At 38.6% G+C, this 23,409-nt stretch overlaps 3 protein-coding genes across 4 annotated transcripts; 1 reads left to right on the top strand and 2 right to left on the bottom strand.

Moving 5' to 3' along the window:
- Positions 1-618: 618 nt before the first annotated feature.
- Positions 619-6,440, top strand: lim2.5 (lens intrinsic membrane protein 2.5). 2 transcript variants are annotated; one of them, XM_070912030.1, is made up of 6 exons: positions 619-708; positions 1,978-2,120; positions 3,620-3,832; positions 5,364-5,513; positions 5,723-5,857; positions 6,285-6,440. In XM_070912030.1, exons 3-6 carry the CDS (start codon positions 3,655-3,657, stop codon positions 6,344-6,346), a joined length of 525 nt encoding a protein of 174 aa, XP_070768131.1. In that variant the 5' UTR covers positions 619-708; positions 1,978-2,120; positions 3,620-3,654; the 3' UTR covers positions 6,347-6,440. The 2 variants fall into 2 exon arrangements, with proteins under 2 accessions (XP_070768131.1, XP_070768132.1); XM_070912031.1 differs by lacking the exon at positions 619-708 and having other exon boundaries at positions 1,892-2,120.
- On the bottom strand, positions 6,060-9,831 carry LOC139289761 (free fatty acid receptor 2). The gene is given in 3 exon segments (XM_070911381.1): positions 6,060-7,588; positions 9,308-9,485; positions 9,795-9,831. Coding segments are annotated over 3 exon segments (1,134 nt in total). The 3' UTR covers positions 6,060-6,669.
- Positions 9,832-14,898: 5,067 nt separating this feature from the next.
- Positions 14,899-19,881, bottom strand: LOC139290102 (sialic acid-binding Ig-like lectin 14). Its single transcript, XM_070911797.1, has 7 exons — positions 19,836-19,881; positions 19,144-19,491; positions 18,674-18,985; positions 17,112-17,423; positions 16,172-16,250; positions 15,298-15,376; positions 14,899-15,210 (listed from the first exon to the last, which is right to left on the bottom strand). The coding sequence occupies exons 1-7, from the start codon at positions 19,879-19,881 to the stop codon at positions 14,899-14,901; spliced, it is 1,488 nt and encodes a 495-aa protein (XP_070767898.1).
- Positions 19,882-23,409: the final 3,528 nt, after the last annotated feature.

Genomic DNA, 23,409 nt, shown 5'->3' with positions numbered 1-23,409 from the left:
CCAGCTGCATTCTGCGGAACAATGAAGTGTGGACTTCTCACAGCTCTTGGCATAAATCATCATATTTACTATCTGAGAACTCAGTGAAAACATTTTACTATGCACATCAGTCAACGCCCAGTGACTTGAGTTTGACCAAAATTAGTTTGTAAGATTTTATCTAATACTTATTACTTATTTCCACATTCAAATGCAGACCCAAACACATGACAGTTCAGCATGTGTAAGTGTTCTAACTCAGACAAGGTGACCATTTTGCATGTTTGCAGCTCTTTCTATCATATTAGTCACATGGTTTGTAGGTGTGCTGTCAGGGTTCACCTTTTGGCAGCATTGTATTGGAGCTCTAAACTGAGTGAGGCTTTTCTCCAAACCCATGACTACATATTTTACAAGGTACGACACTGAAGGAGGGCGATTGCACTTTTTACACTCATGGACCAACCAACGTATCAATTAACTAGCAACCAACTTACACCATACTAAGAGAGACCCATCTTCAGTGCTTTCAAGGTTGTTGCACTACCTACTGGCTGAAAGTACCTAATGTCCATTTAAAGGAACTTTTAAAATTATACACACCATAGTGTTGATCTCTTTCTCTCTGTTTTAGATGCCCTGTGATCTTGCCATGAATGTCATGTTTGGTGGTAAGTTAGGTCATCAGGTGTGATGCCAATGTCATCTGGACACCACTACACACTCAAGGTAAGTTTTAAATTAACCTGGAAGATCACAGATGAAAGAGCAAAAAATGTCTGCAATATGACTTATGTATAAGCATGGGTGTGCTGTGTCAATTTACAGGTGTGTACTCTCCACTTATATGCATTTACACACCTTGCACAGGCTGCTTTATTTTAAATACTGTAATTTATTTTGCCATTTTATTTCATCTGTGGCAGTACTCTGTGGAGGAGTTGGATTTGATAGTACTTTGTTTCATCCCATTTGTATTTACAATGTTTTGCACCATAAACAGGCAAGTGTAGATGCTCGGCTGTGGTGCAAGTCATCCTTTATTTCTCATGAACATTTTTGATTACACAGATGACCACATATGTAAGTATGCTACCAGTGTTAATGCAAACACTTAAATAGCTGTGTGTTTGTTCAAAGAATATTGGAGTTGGCTTTGTTCTTGCATCCACAATTACCTTGTGTTTTTTGTCTCTTTGACAATATTTGTGCATAAGGCAGTTTGTATATATTTTTTATTGTACTGTCAGATAAATCCAATTGCTTACAAAAATCCCTTATGTAGATGGAATAATAAGGCAATTAATTACAAAAGATAGAATCAATGTGCAGGTGTCCCAGAGGGCAGAGGTCCCTGAATATTAACACAGATCATCTGAGATGTAATTAGCTGTGTTCATATTACTGGATTTTCTTTCTTAAATGATGCATCCATAGCAGCTGCGACTGTTCTGACAAAATGTGCTTGCAGTGTCAATACTAATATTGTAAATACTTTAGGTGTAGTATTTTTTCAACATATTTGTATTATTCAGTATTGGGCAGGTTTTTACTGTCAATGCAATGTTTCCACAATGTCATTACATATTCAGGGTGAACATGTATAGCGCACTCTGCATGCAGTGTGTAATTTTATCAAGCAGCTCTTTGGTCATGTGTCTGTTCTAAGCGTGTATGTGTCTCCATGACCACACCCCAGCCACACTGAAAGAAAGTGAGTGCTTCAGCATGTTCCATTGACCACAGCAGTACTGCAAGCCTTTGCACATCCACAGTTCCAGAATGCCTAATAGAACAACAGACAAGGTCTGTGGTATAGCGGCCTCATATCCCAGACCCTCCCCCATCCCCACAACACCATCACCCCTCCCCTCTCCCCTGACCCCCAAAGTACTCCCATGTAGTTCAGTGTGAAAGAGTCACGTGGCTTTTGGCCCACCAGCTCAAGTGCATTTGTTCTGTGCTGATTGTTTTAAAGGATTTTGCCTCCATCAACAGAAAAGTGGAGGGGATAACTTTTTGGAATTCAGCCTAGGGCTTCCTCTTTGACGTTTCGCTCACTCCTGGCTTGCACTCTCTCTCACTCTTTCCCTGAGGAAAGGCCTAAACTTAAGAGGGTTACTCTATCCTGAGGAATTCAGGTAAGATGATGTCGGGTCTTTTGTTAATTGCTGATGCCATTTAGATGGTAAAAACTGGGAGTAAAAATAGTAGAATATATGTCATGGCATGCTAACCAATGTGACCAATGATTGTCTGGTGAATGAATGTCTCTCAGGTGGGCCTGGAGGGCCTTCGCCATGTGATAGGGACAAGCTTTCAGGATTTTAGCTCACATCAATTAGATGCAATGTGCCTCTTTTGTATAAATGTGTGTAAGATGTGTTGTTGTTTCCAAAATCTCTATTATTACAATATTGTAATAATTATAGATTGTTTGTACTTACATGATGAAAGATTTCTTCCCAGACGTAAAATTTAAGACCCATCTGGTTCCTTTCATATGTACAGATAAATCTATGGTGTTTAGGCCCTCCACCCAGGAGTGTGGATGATATATGTTGTCTAGAATAGCTTAGAGCAAAATTGACCTGGTAACACAGATGTTTGAAATGTTCTGCTTTGAAATACCAATTTCTTTGTCGAGTTCATATCAATTTGTTGTTGTCACACAAACCCATTTGTTTTTGTTTAAGCTACTGTCATTGTTCTTGTTTTAAAACCTTGTGCAATATTTAATTCGAGGCTTCGTTTGTAACAGCCATCAACGCCTTTCACAGCATTGTGAGTTTTATGTGAATTGACTGTGGTGTTCTTAGGCTACTTTCAGATATGGGCGTTGTGTGGTTTGACAAGGAAATGTACATATTTCTGGCTTGTTTAACTGCAGCAGTGAGTATAAAAAACATGCTCAAACAGAGAATGAGACTGCATGTTGCTATGAGCCAATTGTATTGTGGTTGGTATGATTACTCTATCCAGGCCAGCAGCTCTCTCGACAAATTCTGTGCTTTGTTGTTACAGCTAACTGTGTCAAGGCAATTTTATATGCATACATAGAGGCAAACGTAGTATCTTTGGGCAGCATCTCCCTTGAATGATGAAATGTAAATGTTGCTGCTAGCAGAATAGTATAGGCCCAATATTCATGACAAAAATAACTGAATTGATAACACATTTCTGACTCTTTGCCTATTTACAAATAGTCTGCTAGAAGGAGTCACCTCTATGTTTTAGGAAATGTAATGGTTTTAATTCAGTTAGATAAGATGGTGTCTGTCAGGAATATTGTTGGTTTGAGCCCCCAGTCCTGCTGGATAAATCTAAACAGGAAATAATAATGAATGTCTTCCCTTCATCAGATGCTTAAATCATGGTGTCCCACCTATAGCTCAAAGATAAGCCCCCATTTTCACCTGTGGTGATGTCGGGCCAACATCACAGCAGACTGACTACATTTGGCAGTTCCTAAATGTGTACAATCATTTCCTGCTGCTGCATCCACTCCTTCAGGCCATTCCTGTCTCCTTAATCCATTTACTGCTGAATGAACATTAAAAGTAAATCTACAGCATGACCAACTTCTTTACTACAAGTTCGTTTGCACCACTGACTCCCATCCTCTTTTCTTTTTGCACAGTGCATAAAGCCTTAACCACTGTCATAGTGTCACTCATGATGTACAGCTTCATGGGAGGGGGCCTATTTTGTGCCATTGTGGGGAACATCCTGTTGGTGGTCTCCACAGCCACAGACTACTGGATGCAGTACCGTCTATCTGGCAGCTTTGCCCATCAGGGCCTGTGGAGGTACTGCATGTCTGGCAAGTGCTACATGCAGACTGACAGCATTGGTAAGTGGCAAAATATTCCTTGTGTCTTCCTGAGGCACAGCAACTATCACCAGAGTCTAGGTCTACTTATCTGAAAACACTGGTGATTGTAATGACTGTCCATACTTGAGATACAATAACAAGAATTTCTTGAGGTAACTTTCATAAGATGAGTGGCATACAGGCAGACTAGAACAACAGCAACAATGGTGGAAAGAAATATTCACATCTTTCACTTAATAAGTCCACAACAAGTCAGTGAGGCTATATTTAGGCAGAGCGCTGCTTTGGGCTAAATGCTAATGTCTGCATGCTAACATGCTCACAATGACAATGCTAACATGCTTACATGTTTACTATGTTCACCATTATAGTAAAGCATGTCACCATGCTAAAAGCTGCTAATTAGCATTAAACCCAAAGTATAGCTGAGGCTGATTTGAGTTTTGCTGGCATTTGTCCATAAACTAATTTATTGGACAATTAATTAATAAATCTTTTTTCAAAGTCAGGGGATCACCAAAGTTATTCATCCTGGTGGGGACATGAATTTCTGTACCAAATGTCATGGCAAGCTTTCACTCATAGCCAAAAATGTAAACCTCATGGGGGCACTGGAGGAAAAGTCAGGGTATCACCAAAGTCATTAAGATACATCGTTAAGGAACAATGAATTTCTTTAGAAAATGCTATGACAATCCATCCGATAGTTGCCGAGATATTTTAGCCTGGACCAAAGTGGTGGACTGACCAACTGACAGATCGACATTGCCATCCCTGCAATGTAAAATTACTCCAATAAAAGTAAAAGTTGTGCATTTTACTTAAGTAAAAGTAATAAAACACTGTGATTTATTATCAAAAGTCCTTATTTTTTCTAGAGATATAATAAGAGTCATGAGATTTTAGTACAAAGAGATACAGAATACATTGCTGGAAAGTATGCAGTTGGAAAAAAAAATTATTTCCAAAGCAACTAAATTTGGCAGCGTCTGGTGGAAATAAGCCTACCTACTCAGTATAGTGGTGTGAAGCACTGCATCATACAATAACTGCTGCTGCTGCAGCCAGATAAACTGTTGTGATGTAAAATTTAGAGAAAACTTCCTCTGAAATTAAGTGGAGAATTTAAAGTATACAAAATGCAAATAGTCAAAGAACCAAGACTGCAGAATTGTACTTAAATACTGTACTTCAATAAATACACTTCCACTTCCTGTGCCACTTGACCAGTTGATGACAGTAGACTGTACATTTCACTTCATATATACCTTCACTGTTTTATGATCATCTGCCTTCAAACAATCATTAATTCTGTATTAATGATTGCTGCTGTGTGGCCCCAGCAGTGCACTGGAACAATTTGCAAGTTCAAGGACGAAACTTATGTAGAATAAAATGTCTGAGTTCGAGTTTAAGGCTTCAGTAGAAATATTAGCAAATAGAGTCATTTCCAGCGTGTGCAGTGGAATTAAACTGTTCGTATCAAATTAAAGTCATTAAAATCATTTTTTGCACATATCTTTATAATATGGTTTTACTTCCCCCCCAGCCTACTGGAATGCCACTCGTGCTTTCATGATCCTCTCTGCCATGTCATGCTTTGCTGGCATCATCGCAGGAATCCTATCCTTTGCCCACTTCTCTGCCTTTGAGAGGTTCAACCGCTCATTTGCTGCTGGGATCATGTTCTTTGTTTCAAGTGAGTCCTGGTTACAGTGGCCAGAAAATGTCATATTGATTTTGTTTTCTACTTCACATCTGCCATGAATTATGTACTATTTAGTGAATTTGCATATCATGTAAATCTCACCAGCCCTGCCATAGAAACTCACCAGGTGATTTCCAACTGAGATGACCTTTACTATGGCGGATATTCATTTTAACATGTTTCACTCTCTGCCATGCCAGCTCTCTTTGTTCTGCTTGCAATGGCCATTTACACTGGGGTGACAGTGAACTTCCTGGGCAAGCGGTTTGGTGACTGGCGCTTCTCTTGGTCCTACATACTAGGCTGGGTGGCACTGCTCATGACCTTCTTTGCAGGTTCGTTCAAATAAAGGAGTGCAGTACAGTTCAGTGTAATTACTCTATCTTACTGATAATGAACAAATTCAGGTTGTTTCTTATATGAATATTACACAGTTATCACAAAATGAAGAAAACAGTTGATATTTCAAATTTCAAACAGCTGTCAAATCTTGAAAAACAAAAATCATAAATCAATACAATGCTGTAACACTTTCATTTTCTTGACATTTTATTTCAGAGTAATACTTAAAGTTGCTGCTATGTGTTATGAGTTAGTACAGTCTCATCAGCTTTGCACTCATGAAAATGCCCAATATATATTTTTAAACTCACATCAGATTTTCCAACAGAAAACTCAAAAAATATGTCTGGCCATCAAAGAAACAAGTTTGTTATTGTGCCACCATTCCACTTTATAGCTGACCTATGTTTTGTTTTGCAGGTATATTCTACATGTGTGCCTACAGAATGCATGAGTGCAGAAGAGTGGCCGGCCCACGTTAAAGTAAACGGGAACAAATGTGTCAAGGGTGCAAAGGATATAAATTCCCATTCACAAATTACTGTAAAATAATAAAATTTGGAATTTCACATCTGTACCAAACATGTCTTGTGGTTTTGTGTTTGGGATGGAAAGCTAGATAAGATATTTTATGTTGCCCAGTAGCCAGCAAAACCTAGATAGAGATATTGTTTTATAAATGAACTAAACTGTTAAAGCAATCTGTACAGCATTACACATTCTGATATCATGTCCCTAATGAACAGCACTATAATAACATTGAAGCTGGATATGTACATATTGTATTGAAAGTGTTGTTTTGTGTTTAGCTAGAGCTTGTGGCCTGCCTTTGTAATTCTGAAGCATTGCGTTTACGCTTCCTGAAAATAGACTTTTGACTAGTGCAGTGGAAAGTGGAGGAGGAAAAGTAGAAGATGATTGGGTCAATACAGGTGTTGAAGGTGCTAAGCAGCAAGGTGTAGTACCTCCATTTTGGGCTCTCACCCTGGAAGAAACCCAGTAAATGAGAGATATTGTATGGCAGCACACAAATGAGAAACACAGCTAGAGTCCCCAAGGCCATGCCGATGGCCTTTTGCTTCTGCATCTGGGATATCCTGGGGCGGCTGTAGAGGATCAAGATGCAGTGCACGTAACAGTAAACACAAATTAGAAGAGGTATAAGGCAAAGCACAAAGAAAAATTCCAAACGTACTGGGAGGAGGACCTCCAACTGCTTCTCTGTGAAGTTCTCGTAGCACACGCTGGTGTTTTTGCTGGATAGGGATGGGTGATGCTGGGTAATGAAAGTAATGCTGCAGTGTGCTGTTGAGATTAGCCAAATAACAGCACTGATAACTATTGCGTACACGGGTCTCTGCACCTGATGATAGGTGACAGGGAAAGCTACCGCAATGTAGCGAACCACACTGACTGCCATCAGCAGCAAGGAGCTAGTGTAGATTGTTGAGAAGAAGGCGAAGGAGGTGATGGAGCACAGGAAGTCGGGCAAATTCCATTTCATGCCTGATGCTGCCTCATGCATCTTGAGAGGAAGGATGATCAGAAAGAGCAGGTCAGAGACAGTCAGGTTAAGTAGCAGGATGTCTGTGAAAAGTGGCTTGGAGTGGATCTTCACACTGAAGGCATAGAGAGCCAGGAGGTTGGTTGGCAGGCCAATCAGGAAAGAGATGATGTAAACTGAGAGAATGACCTCACTCCTCACTACTGGCTCCATTATGACCCTAAACCAAAGGAAGAGGAATCATAATGCATCAAGTAACAGAGACACATGGTTAAAAGTGACTATTTTTTAGTCATGAGATTTTGGTATGAAGAGATACAGAATACACAGTATATACAATGCTGCCATACAGTCTTAATAGATTATTTTCTGTTTTTATACCCGTGACAATGGTGATAAATCAGTGAAGTCTGTATGCATGATGTGGTCCAAATAAGAAACATTCAGCTTGTTACTGATACCCAATGAACTGAGATTATGAGGGAACATAAAACATGTTTGAACAGCCACATATGGTTGGTGCAATTATAGGTTAATTTACATCAGCATTTTTTATACACACGGGAGTATTTGGTTACTGTATGTGAATATACCTTAACTGTATCTGGTCGAAGATATTACTGATTTTAAATAAGTCAAATCTGCATCTTCAGCAATCTTTAGGAAAATGGCTTTTCATGACTGAGATCACATTATTATTCCAAAATGAATAAGCCGTAGTCCACTCCCAAAATCAGATTACAAACTCCATATGTGGAATTTCAATAGCAAAAAGGATCTACAATATTAGGTTTGATAAAGTAAACATATTTACTTACCTAGAAGTAGATGTTTTCAAAACTGTTATGGCTTTAAAGAAAACAACTAAAGCTCTGTGTTGTTTGCCTTGTATTTATACCGGTTTATAACTTCTGAGTTCAAAGATGAGCTGATATAAAATGTTAGAAGCCGGAAACAGCGAGTCATAATCAAGTCCTGTGTGACACACTGCTCTACCCATTCTACACTGAGCAGCGAGCACACACCCGTTGGTTAATATTAACTAAAATACAAAACTGAAGTTCATGTTGACTTTTTTTTATAATTGCATTTATCCAAAGTTCCACCGACACCACGAGCTCAGGGAATAAGTCATCCTTTCAGATTCAAAATTATTTTTCCATATGGAAATTCAATTTAGGACATCCTTTCCTGAGTTCAAGTCGTGTGGTATCACTACTAGAAAGCAGTTTGAGACATTGTGGTTTCAGCAACAGGATGGAGGAAAGTTACACATACAGCATATGGTAGCCTTTAGCCTACGGTAGACCATATTTCTGTTGCCTGGGAACTTGAATATAGGTTTCCTTCCTGTCAGCACTTTTTACATTAGCATCAGTTAACGCTGCAACAGGAAATAAACATAGACCCCTTATTGTTTGAAATTGTCACAGGCACGACTGTGTATGTAACTGAAGTTCTTTTGCAAAACCCAAGTCATTATGAATAATATGTTCAAGTCTGAATAGCTATACAACTAGCCATGCTCAAGTCTGACGAAACTGAACAAAAGGACGCTGTGCAGTGCATACATTCTGCATCAATTCATTTGTTTTAAGCAATGTCCTGAAGTGGAGACTACTGTAAGGAGCCTACTATGTGAGAGCAGCAGCAGATGTCCCGTGGTCAGCAGTTTTGATAGACATCCATGTTGCAATGCACTCCCTGTGGAAAGTTAAAAGTGTAGTTTTAATATTCAATCTCAATGCTTGAACAATAAAAGCAACAGGAGAAAAAAAACTGATGACAATCCATGATGATCAGAGGAAATTGATTCAATAGGTCTATGCCAGCTTCCAGTTTGATCCATGTATAGTATTTTCACGTGTTTTATACATAGAATAAGCGATGGTCTGTTGTGAACAACTACATCATTTTTCGTCAGTCACATTCACTGCACCTTTACCAGTGGCTGTGTTTCGCCTTCTCTTTGGAGGGCTGTTGTGTTGTTTTGGTGGTGTTGAGCTCCGGTTGGTCTGCCCATTTCTTCCACAAAATCATTGTCATAAACATCGGAAAGTCTGTCCACCTCAGGGTTACTCTCTGCTCTGCATGGGCTTGATTGTGTGTCTTGTGATCTAATAAAGACAGGGAGAGAGAGAGAGACGAGGAAGACGTGGGAAATTAGAGAGCCACGGTGCTTTCAATATCTCCTTTAATTTAGGCACTTTAAATCTTATTTCATCTTCTGCACATCAATACATAGCCCATGTTGACAAAACCTTTCTATGATTTTTGTATGTTTGAGGTCTTAGAGGAGAGACAAAAACCTAATAGGCAACTCACATGTCACAAGTAACTTTTCGGTTTCCTCACTAAATACTCAATATCATGTCAATACATAAAGCCACATGCTGATATTGAGAATGAAATTTTTTTTTTTTTACCTTTGAGCACTGTTGTATCTTTCTTCTTGTTGGACATTGTCTAATAAACTTTGTGGCCTTAAAATGCAAACATGTGATTTGAATTCAGTAAATTTGAAATAAATCATTGACAACAAAAAAAATCAAGTTTCATACCTCAAAAGGACGCTAGTGTTGTACACAAAACCTGATGGCGGTCTGTGAGTAATATAATAACAATAAAAAGATTAATCATAACAGCACAGTCATTATTATGTATGACAAGGAGTGAAGTCTACCCACCTGTCACTACAATATTTTCTGTAAATGAACATTGCAGCCAAAAAGCCAGACAGCAAAGCAATTCCCATTCCCATTAAAGCTGACAACCACGTGGGCACAGAGGCTGTAAAAGGAAAATTGCTTCATTAGTAAATATGATGCACAAAAAAAACTGTTGATCTGCTTTTGGGTTTAGTTTGGGGGGAAAAAAAATCATCACCCTGAGTGTACAGTAACGTAACGTTGTCTACAGACAGCTGTTTGGTGTTGCTGCCCAGGGAGTTCGTGGCTGTGCAAGAGATGCTAGACTGGCTTTTAGCTGGGCCACTTATTTCCCCAGAGACTACATTTTTCTTATTTGTGGAGACAAAGCAGAAGGAGGACGGAAGAGTGTCATTTCCATCAATGGTCCAGTATATAGAGGCATTAGGTGATGCCTCAGCCTGGCAGACACACTTCAGAACTTCCCCTGTCAGGTGGCAGAAGGACTCAGGTAGGATTACTGGGGCATCTAGAAAGATGGAACAAAAATGTTGTTATTTAACAAGTTTTTCACCTTAAGAGCAACGATGGCTGCAGAATTGTTTGAATATTTTTAGGGCATCTTGGTGGCCTATTGGTCTAAGAAACATACCACGTAACATCCCTGAATTGAACACTGCCGAGGACCTTTACTGCAGGTCAACCCTTTCTGCCTCCCTATGTTTCCTGTCTGCTACTGCGTACATAGAGTAACGACAACATGACAATAAAATAATGTTTCAATTTTGTCTCATTGTATTAAATACTTATTATGTATCCTAATTTATTGCACACAATGTTTCTCTATCCTCCTCTACGGTTTCCTTTTTCTTCTGCTGCTCCAGCGACCTACACTAATTCCTCTACTAATTAATCTTCTTAACATTATCTTGAGAGATAATGACCCACAGTTTTATTTTTTGCAAGATCAGTTCAGTCCAAACAGTTGTGGATGGGAATGGGAGCAGCAACCTTAGTGTGCTACCACAGATACAGTTTGTTTACCCTGGACAGGAGAATTACACTGTGTTCTGCGTTGCTTTTGTTTGTCTAGGATCACATGGCTTGTAAGCGAAAGTCATATGCTCTTGTTTATTGAAAGGAGCCTTGTTAGAGGCAGCAGGTGAGGTCAACATGATTACATTTCTTTCATGATAGACACCAACCGTGACTTTGCTGTTATTTACCCTCTTGGTTTTGAGCATGCAATCTAATTGAGCACAGAGAACCTTTACTGTCCTCATTATTTAGCATTGATAAAGGGTCCTGGATAAACTGGGCCTGATTCTAGTCAAATAAGATTTCATTAGGCTATCATTTTGTCCCAGCATCAAACACTTTGGTCAAGATTAGGGTAAGGCTTACATCATTACCTTGTATGATTTCTCTTTTCTTCTCTAGACACGATTATGAAAAAATTGTGAGTGAAAATTACATACTTGAGAGAAATATAAAACATAATCAATGAAAGCATATTCTAGGATAGCAAACCATACAATTCTAAAATCTCATGTTCATGCAGAGGGTCCTATATACTGCAGGGGCAGAAGAGCGGAAGGTTACATTGTCATTAATTTCGTCCATTCAGATGATATTAAGTGATCACACTACACCACATTAGGAAACTTAAATCGCTTCTTGTGACCCAAAGTCTACAGCCGCAGTAGGGAGGCCAGGTTAATAGCCCTTTCAGAAACAGCTGGGGCGAGTGTAACAAGTGAAGATAATCAACCGAGTTTAGAGATAGACATCGGTCCTATTGAAGCTAACACCTTAGCGGCTAACGCATGGAACGTTGCCCCAAACCAGAGTTAACTCCTCCGCCATTCCTATAATCTAACGGCACTTCAGTTTACCATTCCCGGCCGCGGATTATTTTGGATTTTGGATTTTATTGTTGGTACTGCTTGTCATGCGTGGTTCTGGTACAGTAAAAAAACGTGTGAACTGTAGTACCACTTAACCCCTTAATTTACAATCCAGACACCATTTCCCCAAACTTCAGCCTGACATATTTGGTATCTTTGGAAACTTAGAGATTTCTACGAGAATTTAAAATAAAGTTTTGTGGGTTTGGCTGCAGAGCATGAGTTTATAACGACTGACCCACATGCAGGCCACTGCTTGTCAAGTGTTACATTTCTGGTGGTGTTGTTCAGTTGCAAGCAGAGCAACTCTTTGGTGTGAATAATTTAAGATTATATTAGTAAGTTCTGGTACAGTTAAGGAAATAGAATGTAAGATTTTTTACATTGAACATGCAGATCCAACCAGTCGGATTGCCCCGCTCCGATGTCATTGAGAGCGATGCAGGAGAGAGAAATATCTCGCGTAATGTTGTTGAAGGGCCTTTTTCTCTTTGTTGAATTTATTTTGGTGATCTGACCCATCTGTCTTTTGAGCCATGAATACATGCGTGGTTGTGGGTTACAGTTAGCAGCACACTCCATGACAACACTGCCACCCTCTATTACCAGTTCCTTTTCCAGGATCAAGGTCACAGTCACGGGTTTATCTGTGGATATAGGAAATCACACACAGATTAAATAGTGAGACAGACCAATAATATACCTGGCAAGTAAATGCTCTTCTGTCATTCACTATATTTTCAACAGGCAATCTGTATCACTTACATAAAATTTTTAATGTTATTTGTTGACTTTCTGTGAAGGTTCTGAACTGTGCAGAACATCTAATTTTGCTGTTATGCATTTCATATGTTGCTAATCCTTGCAGTGTCTCAGTGTACAACCATTGCCCCATTCCTTCCCCTTTGAAAGCCATTAAAGTGTAATCTTCCTGAATAAGACCTCTGTTCCAATGAAGGGATGGAGGTGATTCAGGGCAGGAGTAATTTACACTGCAGTTAGCCTGGAACATTTCCCCATCCAAGATTTTCTTCTGAATGGAGATTATGGGAGCTTTTCTCTCTGGAGGTCAAAACAAAGTGATAATGGAAAAAAACCCCAGTGAAAATAGAAAAATTATTTTATTTATAATTGTGTAAATGACATGTACAATATCACAGTAAAATGTAATGAATGTGAAATTCCGAATGCAGGTTTGGATTTCTTAAATTAAATGTAAGTTTACAAATACTTACCAACAAAGATAGTTACAGTTTGATAATGGAATTTCTGAGTTGTTATAGAGTCTGGGTTGATCCAAACATAAACTTGAAGGTTGTTGTCGGCTCTTTTCACATCATCAATCATCAGGGTGCAGTTACCCTCTGCAGCTTTACCAAGTACTGAGGTGCGGCCCTTGAACTGGAGGTCCACTGAATTAGGGTGAAGTCTGTCATACACCACAGGATAATGGATTTTATGGTACTGGTACCAGATGACCCGAGAATGAGGTTGGGTCTGACATGGCACCACAACACAGGTCCCCTCCACTGCAGTGATTGTTGTGGGTACAGTGATGCTCCAGCTTTTCACCTGCTGGAGCACCGAGATTCCTTTGTGGGGTGAGAGGAGGAGAGGGAGGGACGGGTGAGAAGGGTAATATAGAAGCAAACAAATGTTGGTTGTGGTTGTTCTGTTTCATGATGCCATTTTAAGAGGCAAATGAGAAAATGGAATATGTGACACACAACTGGAAACTCTGAGGGGGGTGTTACTGTGAACGCTGATTAACCTCAAAGCTGAGTTTGCTGCAGTATTTGGAGCCATTCTCCATATCAAAGTGACTTTAAAAAAACAGATACACGATTGTCAGTTTTCTTCAAGAATATATTACAACATATAGCTAAGGACAATATATCACCCTTTTTCTTATATGCAGATACACTACATTGCTAATGGAGTTAATAAAAAATGTGTGGCAATACTTTTTTCAACATCAGAAAAGCTGAAAATACTTCAAAATACTTATTGATTGTCATATTAATAAACAATGTACATTTCCATGGTTACACAATTATGACTTTTTGCTTTAGGAAGTGAAAAGTAACCCCACAAAAAACAGGCACCACAAGGTTCTAATAATTATGTTAATAAAGCTCAATATTACCAGTAAACAAGCATAGCAGCCTAAGCAGACGAGCAGTCCCCATGATGAAAGTGGCCGTGTAAATCACCTTTTGACCTCTTAATTTCTGAAACGCAGCAGCTGTAACAGTGAGAGTATGATTATTTGTATTATAATTTCTGCACATGACTATGCTCTTTTACAACGTGAGTCATATATCTGAGTCACTACATATTGTTTGACACGTAAAGGCCTCAAGCACCTTCAGGTTTTCTTATCTTAAAAAAAAGTAGTACTGTGAAAGTAGTTTTGAGAATTTGAAAAATAGTCTCTAGATTCATATTCCTTCATTTGAGTGCTATGGACAAGAGGGCTTACCTTGTCAGATGAGCTGCTGCATGAATGTGTCTGTGATGGCCCACTGATCTGTTACTGTGCTCAGGTCTACCACTTTACCACCGCCTAATCCCCTCTACACCCCCTCTGTTCTGTTTAGTCTCAAACAGGAAACTTGCTGAGCTCATTTAAAGCAGTCAGCCTTGAACGGTGATAAAGCCTGAAAGAGGTGGGGGGGCTCTCTTTCCTGTTTCTAAAATCGGGAGCGTTAAGGTTGATATAAATGAAGACCATTTACTATTTAAAAACCCTGTGAACTTAAAAACAAAGACACATAATTCTGTTAATCTAAATTTCTGTCACAGCTGGATTAAAAGCAACAACACAAAACAAACAAGAAAACATATATACAAAAGAGCAGGACATTCTGAAAAATAAAACTGTGATCTAATTGTGCATAGTACTCTTGTTTTTTCAGTTAACCCGGGCATATTCACATTCCACTTCCTTCTTCACATTTCTACACCCCACTTTGTCATATAGGCTTCCCATCTCCATTGTGTTCCTCACAAGATTTCTGCACATCGTCTCCCTTCATGCCCCTCTCCTCCTCCAGATAGAATCTACCATGCTGATCCATGTCCGCAGAGTCTTCTCCCTTCTTCTTCTTGCTCTTCCAATTCACACTAGAGTAAATCACATCATCGCCCTCCTCATTCTTCTTCTCTGAGCTTTCACCAGCTCCTTCTGCATTATTTGGCCCAGAGATAGTTGCAGGGTGGGCGACATCTGCCTGTCTCTGCACATCGATGTTGACATAAATGTCCTCTTCTGTTGCGTTGGGTACCTGCAATTAAAGAGAAAAATGTTTGTGCTATAGATACTCAGTAAGTCAGTTTAATTTAGGAAACTGCCTGGCTCTAAGTCAAAGTACCTCATTTCCCTCTTCACTTGTTCGAAGTTGGTTCATAGCAACTGTGCTCTCAGGAAGGTTATGGCGAGTCCGCTGAGCCCTGAAAAATACATTAGAACATTTAACGTACATGGATTTATTTGATTCATTTGTTTTTTCAACTGTTCATTTATTAATCAACATGATGAAACTGTTGATCACAGAGAAAGTAAAAAAAAAGGATCAGCTAAAACAAAATTTCATGGGAATGGACTGGCACTCTGTTGTAACTTTCATAACAAACAAAGATGCATCATAATAACTTGATTGTCAGTTAGCAGCAATAAAAGATGTCTGGCAATCAGCATTTTAATATATGAGTTTATGAGAGCTTTTAAGAGGCCGAGTCATATGTGCTCAAGTTGCATGTGGATTGGTAAAAATAAAAATAAATTCCACCAAATCATGTAAGAAAAGGCAGAAAATAGTTTTGAAAATCAAACAGCATATGGCAAACACAGACAAACTGCATCATTCATTGACATGAAACCTAATATTACCCACCAGTGTTGGCAGTGGTGATTTACCTAATACAAAGGCAAAGTTAATTTTATACAGCATTATTTTGTCTATACACAATAAATTATCAGTATTAACAAAAACTGATTTTGCAGTGGCAATTTGATTAAAGTAACGTGTTGCTTTTGGACAGGATCTGGTCCACTCATAGAACTGATATAGCTCAAAAATGTAAAGAGAAATGTTTTCTGATGGATGAAGACCCAAACAAACACTGCATAGTGTCAGTATTTGCGCTCAGATTTTAAAAAATGAATCAAAGTCAAAGTTAGTAAAACAATAACGGTTATGTGGAGGAATAATCTGAACATTTTGGTGTCTCAAGCTGTTATCCTACCTGATAACTAACAGCAGGGCACATACTAGTACCAGCAGTGTGACAACTGTGGTGATGAAGACTGTCAACATCACAAGGTCTGAAACATACAAGGGACAATGGAAGATTAGGATAAAGAAGTAATTTATACAAGACATACCTATTCTAGTAAAAGTTTGGACATACTGCATAACGATTTCAGCTTGGTGAGTTATTACTTTGTCACTACTTTCTAATTTATACTTTCTTGATAAAAGAAAGGGGTATATAGGAGTGAGTGGTGTGTATATATGTGTTAAAGAAAAATATGTAGCATTCATTTACACATTAGTCAACAGTATCTGATGAAATTTGGATTGAGCCATTTTAAAAGTGACATTTTTTCACACTTGATCACACACAGTATTGATATTTGATGGATTTTGCATGTTTGTGTGTGTGTGTGTGTGTGTGTGTGTGTGTGTGTGTGTGAATGAGTTTGCTAGTTTGCTGTGTTCCCCAATCAAAGCTATCCACTTTCTGAAAAAACTGAAGAAACTGGTGTCACCACAAAACTCGCTACTAATTTAAGATGATGACGTGTGCACTGATGGTAAAGTTGCAGACAGGAGCAGTTAATAAAGAGAGGTAACACTAGCATTGGTAGCTAACGCTTCAACCAAAAACACCCTGGCCCTTAACTCCTTACTTAAACCACACCCTGTTTTATATATAAGAACATGCATCTAACATTTAGATGGATGACACTGATCCTGGGACCGTGGTAGACTGCATTTCATTGAAAAAAATCCTACTTGGGGATGGTTACGTGATACATGTTTGTGATTATTTGTTATCAGTATGCATATGGGTAGTCATTAGCTAAATAAATAAATTAATAGTATTTAATAGAAGACTAATAGAAGAAATCCTGATAGTTTCCAAGTAATCAATAAAACTCGTATTCAGCACAAAGACAAACCATGACTTTCTGCAGATGTTTGAGGCTCAAGGATGTAGAAATGAAATCGCTGAGTAGCAGATCCCAGATAGTTGGAGCTGCTGCAGAGCAAGGTGGAAAGATCCCTCTCCTGCGGTTGATTCACAGTGATGAAGCTCAGAGCTGTGTCATTTAGAAGCACATTGCTGATTGCAAACTTGTCAGAGTGATTGACAGGCAACCCATCCAAATACCACTGTAAAGTGGGAGAAGGATTTCCCACAGTCTCACAGGAACAGATGAGCTGGGCTGCAGTTTTGGTGCAGTCAGATGAGGGCAGGATGTGTGGAGCAACTATAATGAATGTAGAGAAGACAGACAAGAGTCAAGAAGAGTCGTGTTTATCAAAGCTGCAACAAGGAAGATGAGATGTACTGATACAACAAAATAATTGTTGAAAAGTTGCGAGTGAAGACTATCATAATGCAAAGCGAAACGCTATTTCCAAGTCCATTGTTTTCTATATTGGAACATGTTGGGGAGCTTTATTGTCCACCTCTTTTGAGAGTAGACTAAATATTAGAAACAACTCAGTGTAACGTATGAATTAAAAAAAAAAAAAAAAAAAATGTGTTTATTGAAACAATGGAGATAGGAGATTGATTCATAAAATGTCTAAATTAATGTAATAAATAAACAGATCAAACTAAGAGCTTTATGAAAAAAATAAAATGGATGCATAAATAATAGATGTTTTGAATTAATTAACTGAAATATGCATAGCGTTATGTAACATAAAACTTCTGAATCATGTGATTCTTACATTGAACATCTATTTGTGTGTTGTTGGATCGTCCAGCTCCTTCAACATTTTCAGCCTTGCAGAAAAAAGGGCTGCTGTCTTCAGAAACTTTAATTTTTAAAACATGTCCAGTTCCAATAAAAGTCTCCCGGCCTCCATCTGCTCTGTACCAGGTGTAGATCCTTACTGCTGGGTTGGCACTGCTACTGCATGTCAGAGTCACAATGCTGTCTTCTGCTACTGGACCAAAGGGATTGACTGACACTGTGGTGCGTTTGGGTGAATCTGAAAAATGAAATATTTGTATTATTTATAGGTGTAACTTAATCTGATATTTGTAATGAAATAAAGGCAGATTATGTGACTTGGTTTATCATGGAACAGCCCATTGTAGGCTTCAGACAACTTTAACATTTACTTCATTTGTGCGGCATTGAGTTATCAACAACAGCTAGCTTTCTTGCTGATTTTACACTTCCACCCACTTAAGTTAGTTGGTTTTGAAAGATGGGGAACCATATTATGTTGGCAATAGTTTAAATTCTAATCTAACCAGAGGTGGTAAGTAAATAAGTTTTTAATAATTTGCTGAGTAAGTGCTGCATCAAACCATCATTTTAAGGTACCTAATGAAAATGACTAATGATTAATCACTTGACAATCATTTTTCTGTCGACCGACTTATGGATTAATTGACTAATTGTTCAGCCAAAATTCAAACCAAGTAAAGGAAGAGACGAGATCAACTAAATTATAATATTTATAATCATGATGAATTTCAGTAGAGGACAAATTAACTCACATGAAACATCAGCTGTTAACCTTGTGCTACCAGATGACTCAGTGCTGCCATCTTGTTTGTTGTAGACAGCAGTGCAGGAGATATCCTGTCCATGATGGAGGTGAGAAGCAGTGAACGTCACAACTGAGGTCTTGACTTTAGTTTTGTCCTGGTTCTCCAGCAGTGTCTCCTGACTGTTACCCAGGCTGGGGGTCCATGTCAGAGTTGGAGGATGAGACAGACAGGGAGCTGGAGCAGAGCACTTCAAACTCACTGCGGTTCCCTCTCTCACCTTCAGTGTGGACGGAGTCAGAGTCGGTCTGGGAAGATCATCTGGTTGGAAGGTACATTTTGACCAGTCGTCAAATAAACATTCTTATAAGCTCCATTGCTTTGATTTGCAAAAGAAACATCCAAAATGAGTTGAAAGCAGGTCTACAAGGCTAATGAACGACTGACCAAAGTGTTAGTAAATGGACATCAAAACCTACCTTTAACCACAATATTCACTTTTGGATTATGAAAAGTATACATCAGATCATTCCGACATTCCAGTCTGAAGAAATATGTATTGCTGTTTGCAGGTTGCATGTTGTTCAATGTTGTGGTGCAGTCTTTTTTTTTCAAGTCTCCTGTCAATTTTCCTATTATACTTTGTTGTAGATTACTGCTATCAAACATAAACTCTTTATTATTTTTCCATACTGCGCTACATGTGTTGTCTAAGTTTGATTCGTGATCGTGGACTATGTGAAAGGAGCAGGGGATGGTCACACAGGATCCTCTCAGAACCGATATAGTCGACGGCACAATGACCCCAAACTGTTCACACAGGACACCTGAAACACAAGAAACAAATCTCTGAATGAGAACAAGTGAATACTACTTTACAGTAATGAGGAGATTGTACTGTTTGTTTGCCTTGCTAAAATCGTATACTAAATCTTGTTCATGAAATAATCCAAAATGACTAAATAAAGATTCTGCTTTGTTCCCACAGTGTCATTTTTAGATGTTTAGATTAAAATAACGCCATCAAATTAAAGTTCCAACACTTTTGTAGCTCACTTTGTCCTTCATTTGCTGCAGCATGTATTACAGATACTGTTGTACTGTGGTGTGAATATTGCGCAGTTATAGTTTTTAATAGTTTTGATCCAAATGTGAATGAACGTCAACTCACTTTGCAGCAGACAGCCAATGAGAAGGAGAGTCAGAGCTGCAGCCATCTTTGTGTGTCAGGAGACGCAGAAACTCTGGAGATTACACATGGAACAATTCACATGTTTAGTGCATTTCATCCCTAGTTAACTCATTTTCTTTTTTTGATCTTTATCAATGTGGAAAAGGCACCAAAGAAGCTTGTAAGGGATTCTGAGCTGCAAAAAATCCCAACAAAGTTAAATTCTTTTAGGTGCGTTAGCATCTCATGAGGGCAGGGTGACGCAGCACACTTATTTTTGTTAAATAAGACATAGAAGATGAAATTATGATAAAATGGAAAAACAGGAAGCTACAGTGCATCCGGAAAGTATTCACGGCGATTCACTTTTTCCACATTTTGTTATGTTACACCCTTATTCCAAAATGGATTAAATTAATTTTTTTCCTCAAAATTCTACACACAACACCCCATAATGACAATGTGAAAAAAGTTTTTTTGAAATTTTTGCAAATTTATTAAAAATAAAAAACTAAGAAATCACATGTACATAAGTATTCACAGCCTTTGCCATGAAGCTCAAAATTGAGCTCAGGTGCATCCTGTTTCCACTGATCATCCTTGAGATGTTTCTGCAGCTTAATTGGAGTCCACCTGTGGTAAATTCAGTTGATTGGACATGATTTGGAAAGGCACACACCTGTCTATATAAGGTCCCACAGTTGACAGTGCATGTCAGAGCACAAACCAAACATGAAGTCAAAGGAATTGTCTGTAGACCTCCGAGACAGGATTGTCTCGAGGCACAAATCTGGGGAAGGCTACAGAAAAATTTCTGCTGCTTTGAAGGTCCCAATGAGCACAGTGGCCTCCATCATCCGTAAGTGGAAGAAGTTCGGAACCACCAGGACTCTTCCTAGAGCTGGCCGGCCATCTAAACTGAGTAATCGGGGGAGAAGGGCCTTAGTCAGGGAGGTGACCAAGAACCCGATGGTCACTCTGTCAGAGCTCCAGAGTTCCTCTGTGGAGAGAGGAGAACCTTCCAGAAGGACAACCATCTCTGCAGCAATCCACCAATCAGGCCTGTATGGTAGAGTGGCCAGACGGAAGACTGTTCCAGCGGCAGGAACTGGGAGACTAGTCAGGATAGAGGGAAAGATGAATGCAGCAAAGTACAGAGACATCCTGGATGAAAACCTGCTCCAGAGCGCTCTTGACCTCAGACTGGGGCGACGGTTTATCTTTCAGCAGGACAACGACCCTAAGCACACAGCCAAGATATCAAAGGAGTGGCTTCAGGACAACTCTGTGAATGTCCTTGAGTGGCCCAGCCAGAGCCCAGACTTGAATCCGATTGAACATCTCTGGAGAGATCTGAAAATGGCTGTGCACCGACGCTTCCCATCCAACCTGATGGAGCTTGAGAGGTGCTGCAAAGAGGAATGGGTGAAACTGCCCAAAGATAGGTGTGCCAAGCTTGTGGCATCCTATTCAAAAAGACTTGAGGCTGTAATTGCTGCCAAAGGTGCATCAACAAAGTATTGAGCAAAGGCTGTGAATACTTATGTACATGTGATTTCTCAGGTTTTTTATTTTTAATAAATTTGTTTGCAAAAATCTCAAACTTTTTTCACGTTGTCATTATGGGGTGTTGTGTGTAGAATTTTGAGGAAAAAAATGAATTTAATCCATTTTGGTATAAGGCTGCAACATAACAAAATGTGGAAAAAGTGAAGCGCTGTGAATACTTTCCGGATGCACTGTATGTGTTCATGGCAAAAGTGACAAATATATGATATATTTTAATTGTTTTAGGCAACTATTATATCAGTAACAGTGTCCTAAACCACCTTCCACAAACCTTTGGTGTCTTTCTACCATTGAAATTATTAATTGATGTAAAGTCAAGTGACTCGTTCACATTTTTAGAATTTTGTATTATATTTAAAATGTTGATGATTTGATATGTGTCATATAAAAGTTATGATGACTTACATTTTCTTCAGGTCTTTCGAGCAGATAGATGAAAGATGTAGAAAGAAGTGAAGTTGCTTAGAAGTTGTTCTGCTTTTTCAAACGGCGTGTAAGAAGTGTATGTGAGAGACTGAATCGTACAATTCTATGGACCAGGAAGTAATAATTATTACAGGTCACACCCAAACTGAAGTCAGAACTTAAGAAAAACCTCTGTTGTTCAGTGCTGTTGAGAATTTGCCTTTGGTGGTCTGAAACAACAAACACACTTAGTGTCTTTAATTTAATTTAACTTAATTTAAGTTGGTATTAATATGAATTCCACTTGGTCAGATATTCATAACATCATAACAAGAACTTCACAGCAGACTTGTTCAAACAGATGCCGGCTTTCATTTGATACTAATGAATCAATTGTCTTTTTAAGAAACACACATTTAACATTGTACACCACGAATCGTGGTGGCCCTATTTTATGTAACAATACTGGATAAAAAAACATTTTTTAATTATTGTGCAAGTGCAAATAGGTGACTGATCTTTGCAGAAGATTTTCCACTGCAGAGCTACGCAGTTTTTACTTAACGTGATCATGTAAAAACTTGTTCTTTAAGTTATGAAAACAACATGGTGGCCAAAGAAACCTCCTTTTTTAATGAACAGATAATCAACAGATAATCAAACAATTTAGAAACAAATCTCTTCATCAAAACAGAGAACATTTCCATTAGAGAATATAAAAACTGAATTGTAGCCTTCCACTGACACAACTAATTAAGTGTCATTATTCAGTTTCTTTCAGAAGAAGTCAAAATTCAGAACAGTCAGTAATGCAACGCTGTTGAATGTCCGAAAAAGAGTCAACACTAACATCCCACTCTGTTGACCTTTTTTGATGTGCCATGTCACAAAACTGGGTGTCTTTAAATTAATTTGTGGTTATTTGTAATTTAATTTACATTGGCTTTACCTGCTAATTCTTTGGGGTCTCACAGACTCTACTGCTGTATGTATAAAAATAATACTAAAAATAATTATTTCTAAATCAACCACTTAATTTCCTTCAAATATATTTTATTCTGACCTTATTAAAACCCAATATGTAAACAAATTTGGAGTGGTAACCCTTCCCTTTGCCCCAAACTGGCCTTGCACATTTGACTGAGGTGACAAAATGAATAGGAATTATTATTACACCACATAGGGAAACATTTCATGTTATTGGTGTTATATGGGCTTTGTATGAGCAAACATGTATTACATTTCTTTGTCAAAAAGTTTTTCACACACCAAAAATGTACGGTATGTTATCCCACATAGTGACATTAGTTACGTTTGGGGTCAATTGAACCCAAGATGGGTTCAACTCCCTGTTTGACTTCTTATTAACAATCTATTAAAAATGGCCACACACACTTAATAAATCAGTAGAAGAATTGCGTCGCAGTGAAGTACAAATTGTGTCGAAGCGATTCATGTCAAGAGCTTGGAGCCAGAGGGGTGTACATTAAAGTAGGTTTAATAGTAGGATTAGTATGAATTCCACTTTTACAGGTTGAAGTCAGAATCTTGATGGATGCTGTGAAAGCATCTGCTACTTCAGATGGAGGCCTACCCTCCT

This window comes from Enoplosus armatus, chromosome 9 (genome assembly GCF_043641665.1).
Source record: "Enoplosus armatus isolate fEnoArm2 chromosome 9, fEnoArm2.hap1, whole genome shotgun sequence".
Lineage (NCBI taxonomy): Eukaryota > Metazoa > Chordata > Actinopteri > Centrarchiformes > Enoplosidae > Enoplosus > Enoplosus armatus.
The sequence above is the reverse complement of the archived record's forward strand: the minus strand, read 5'-3'. Positions and strand labels throughout refer to the sequence as shown.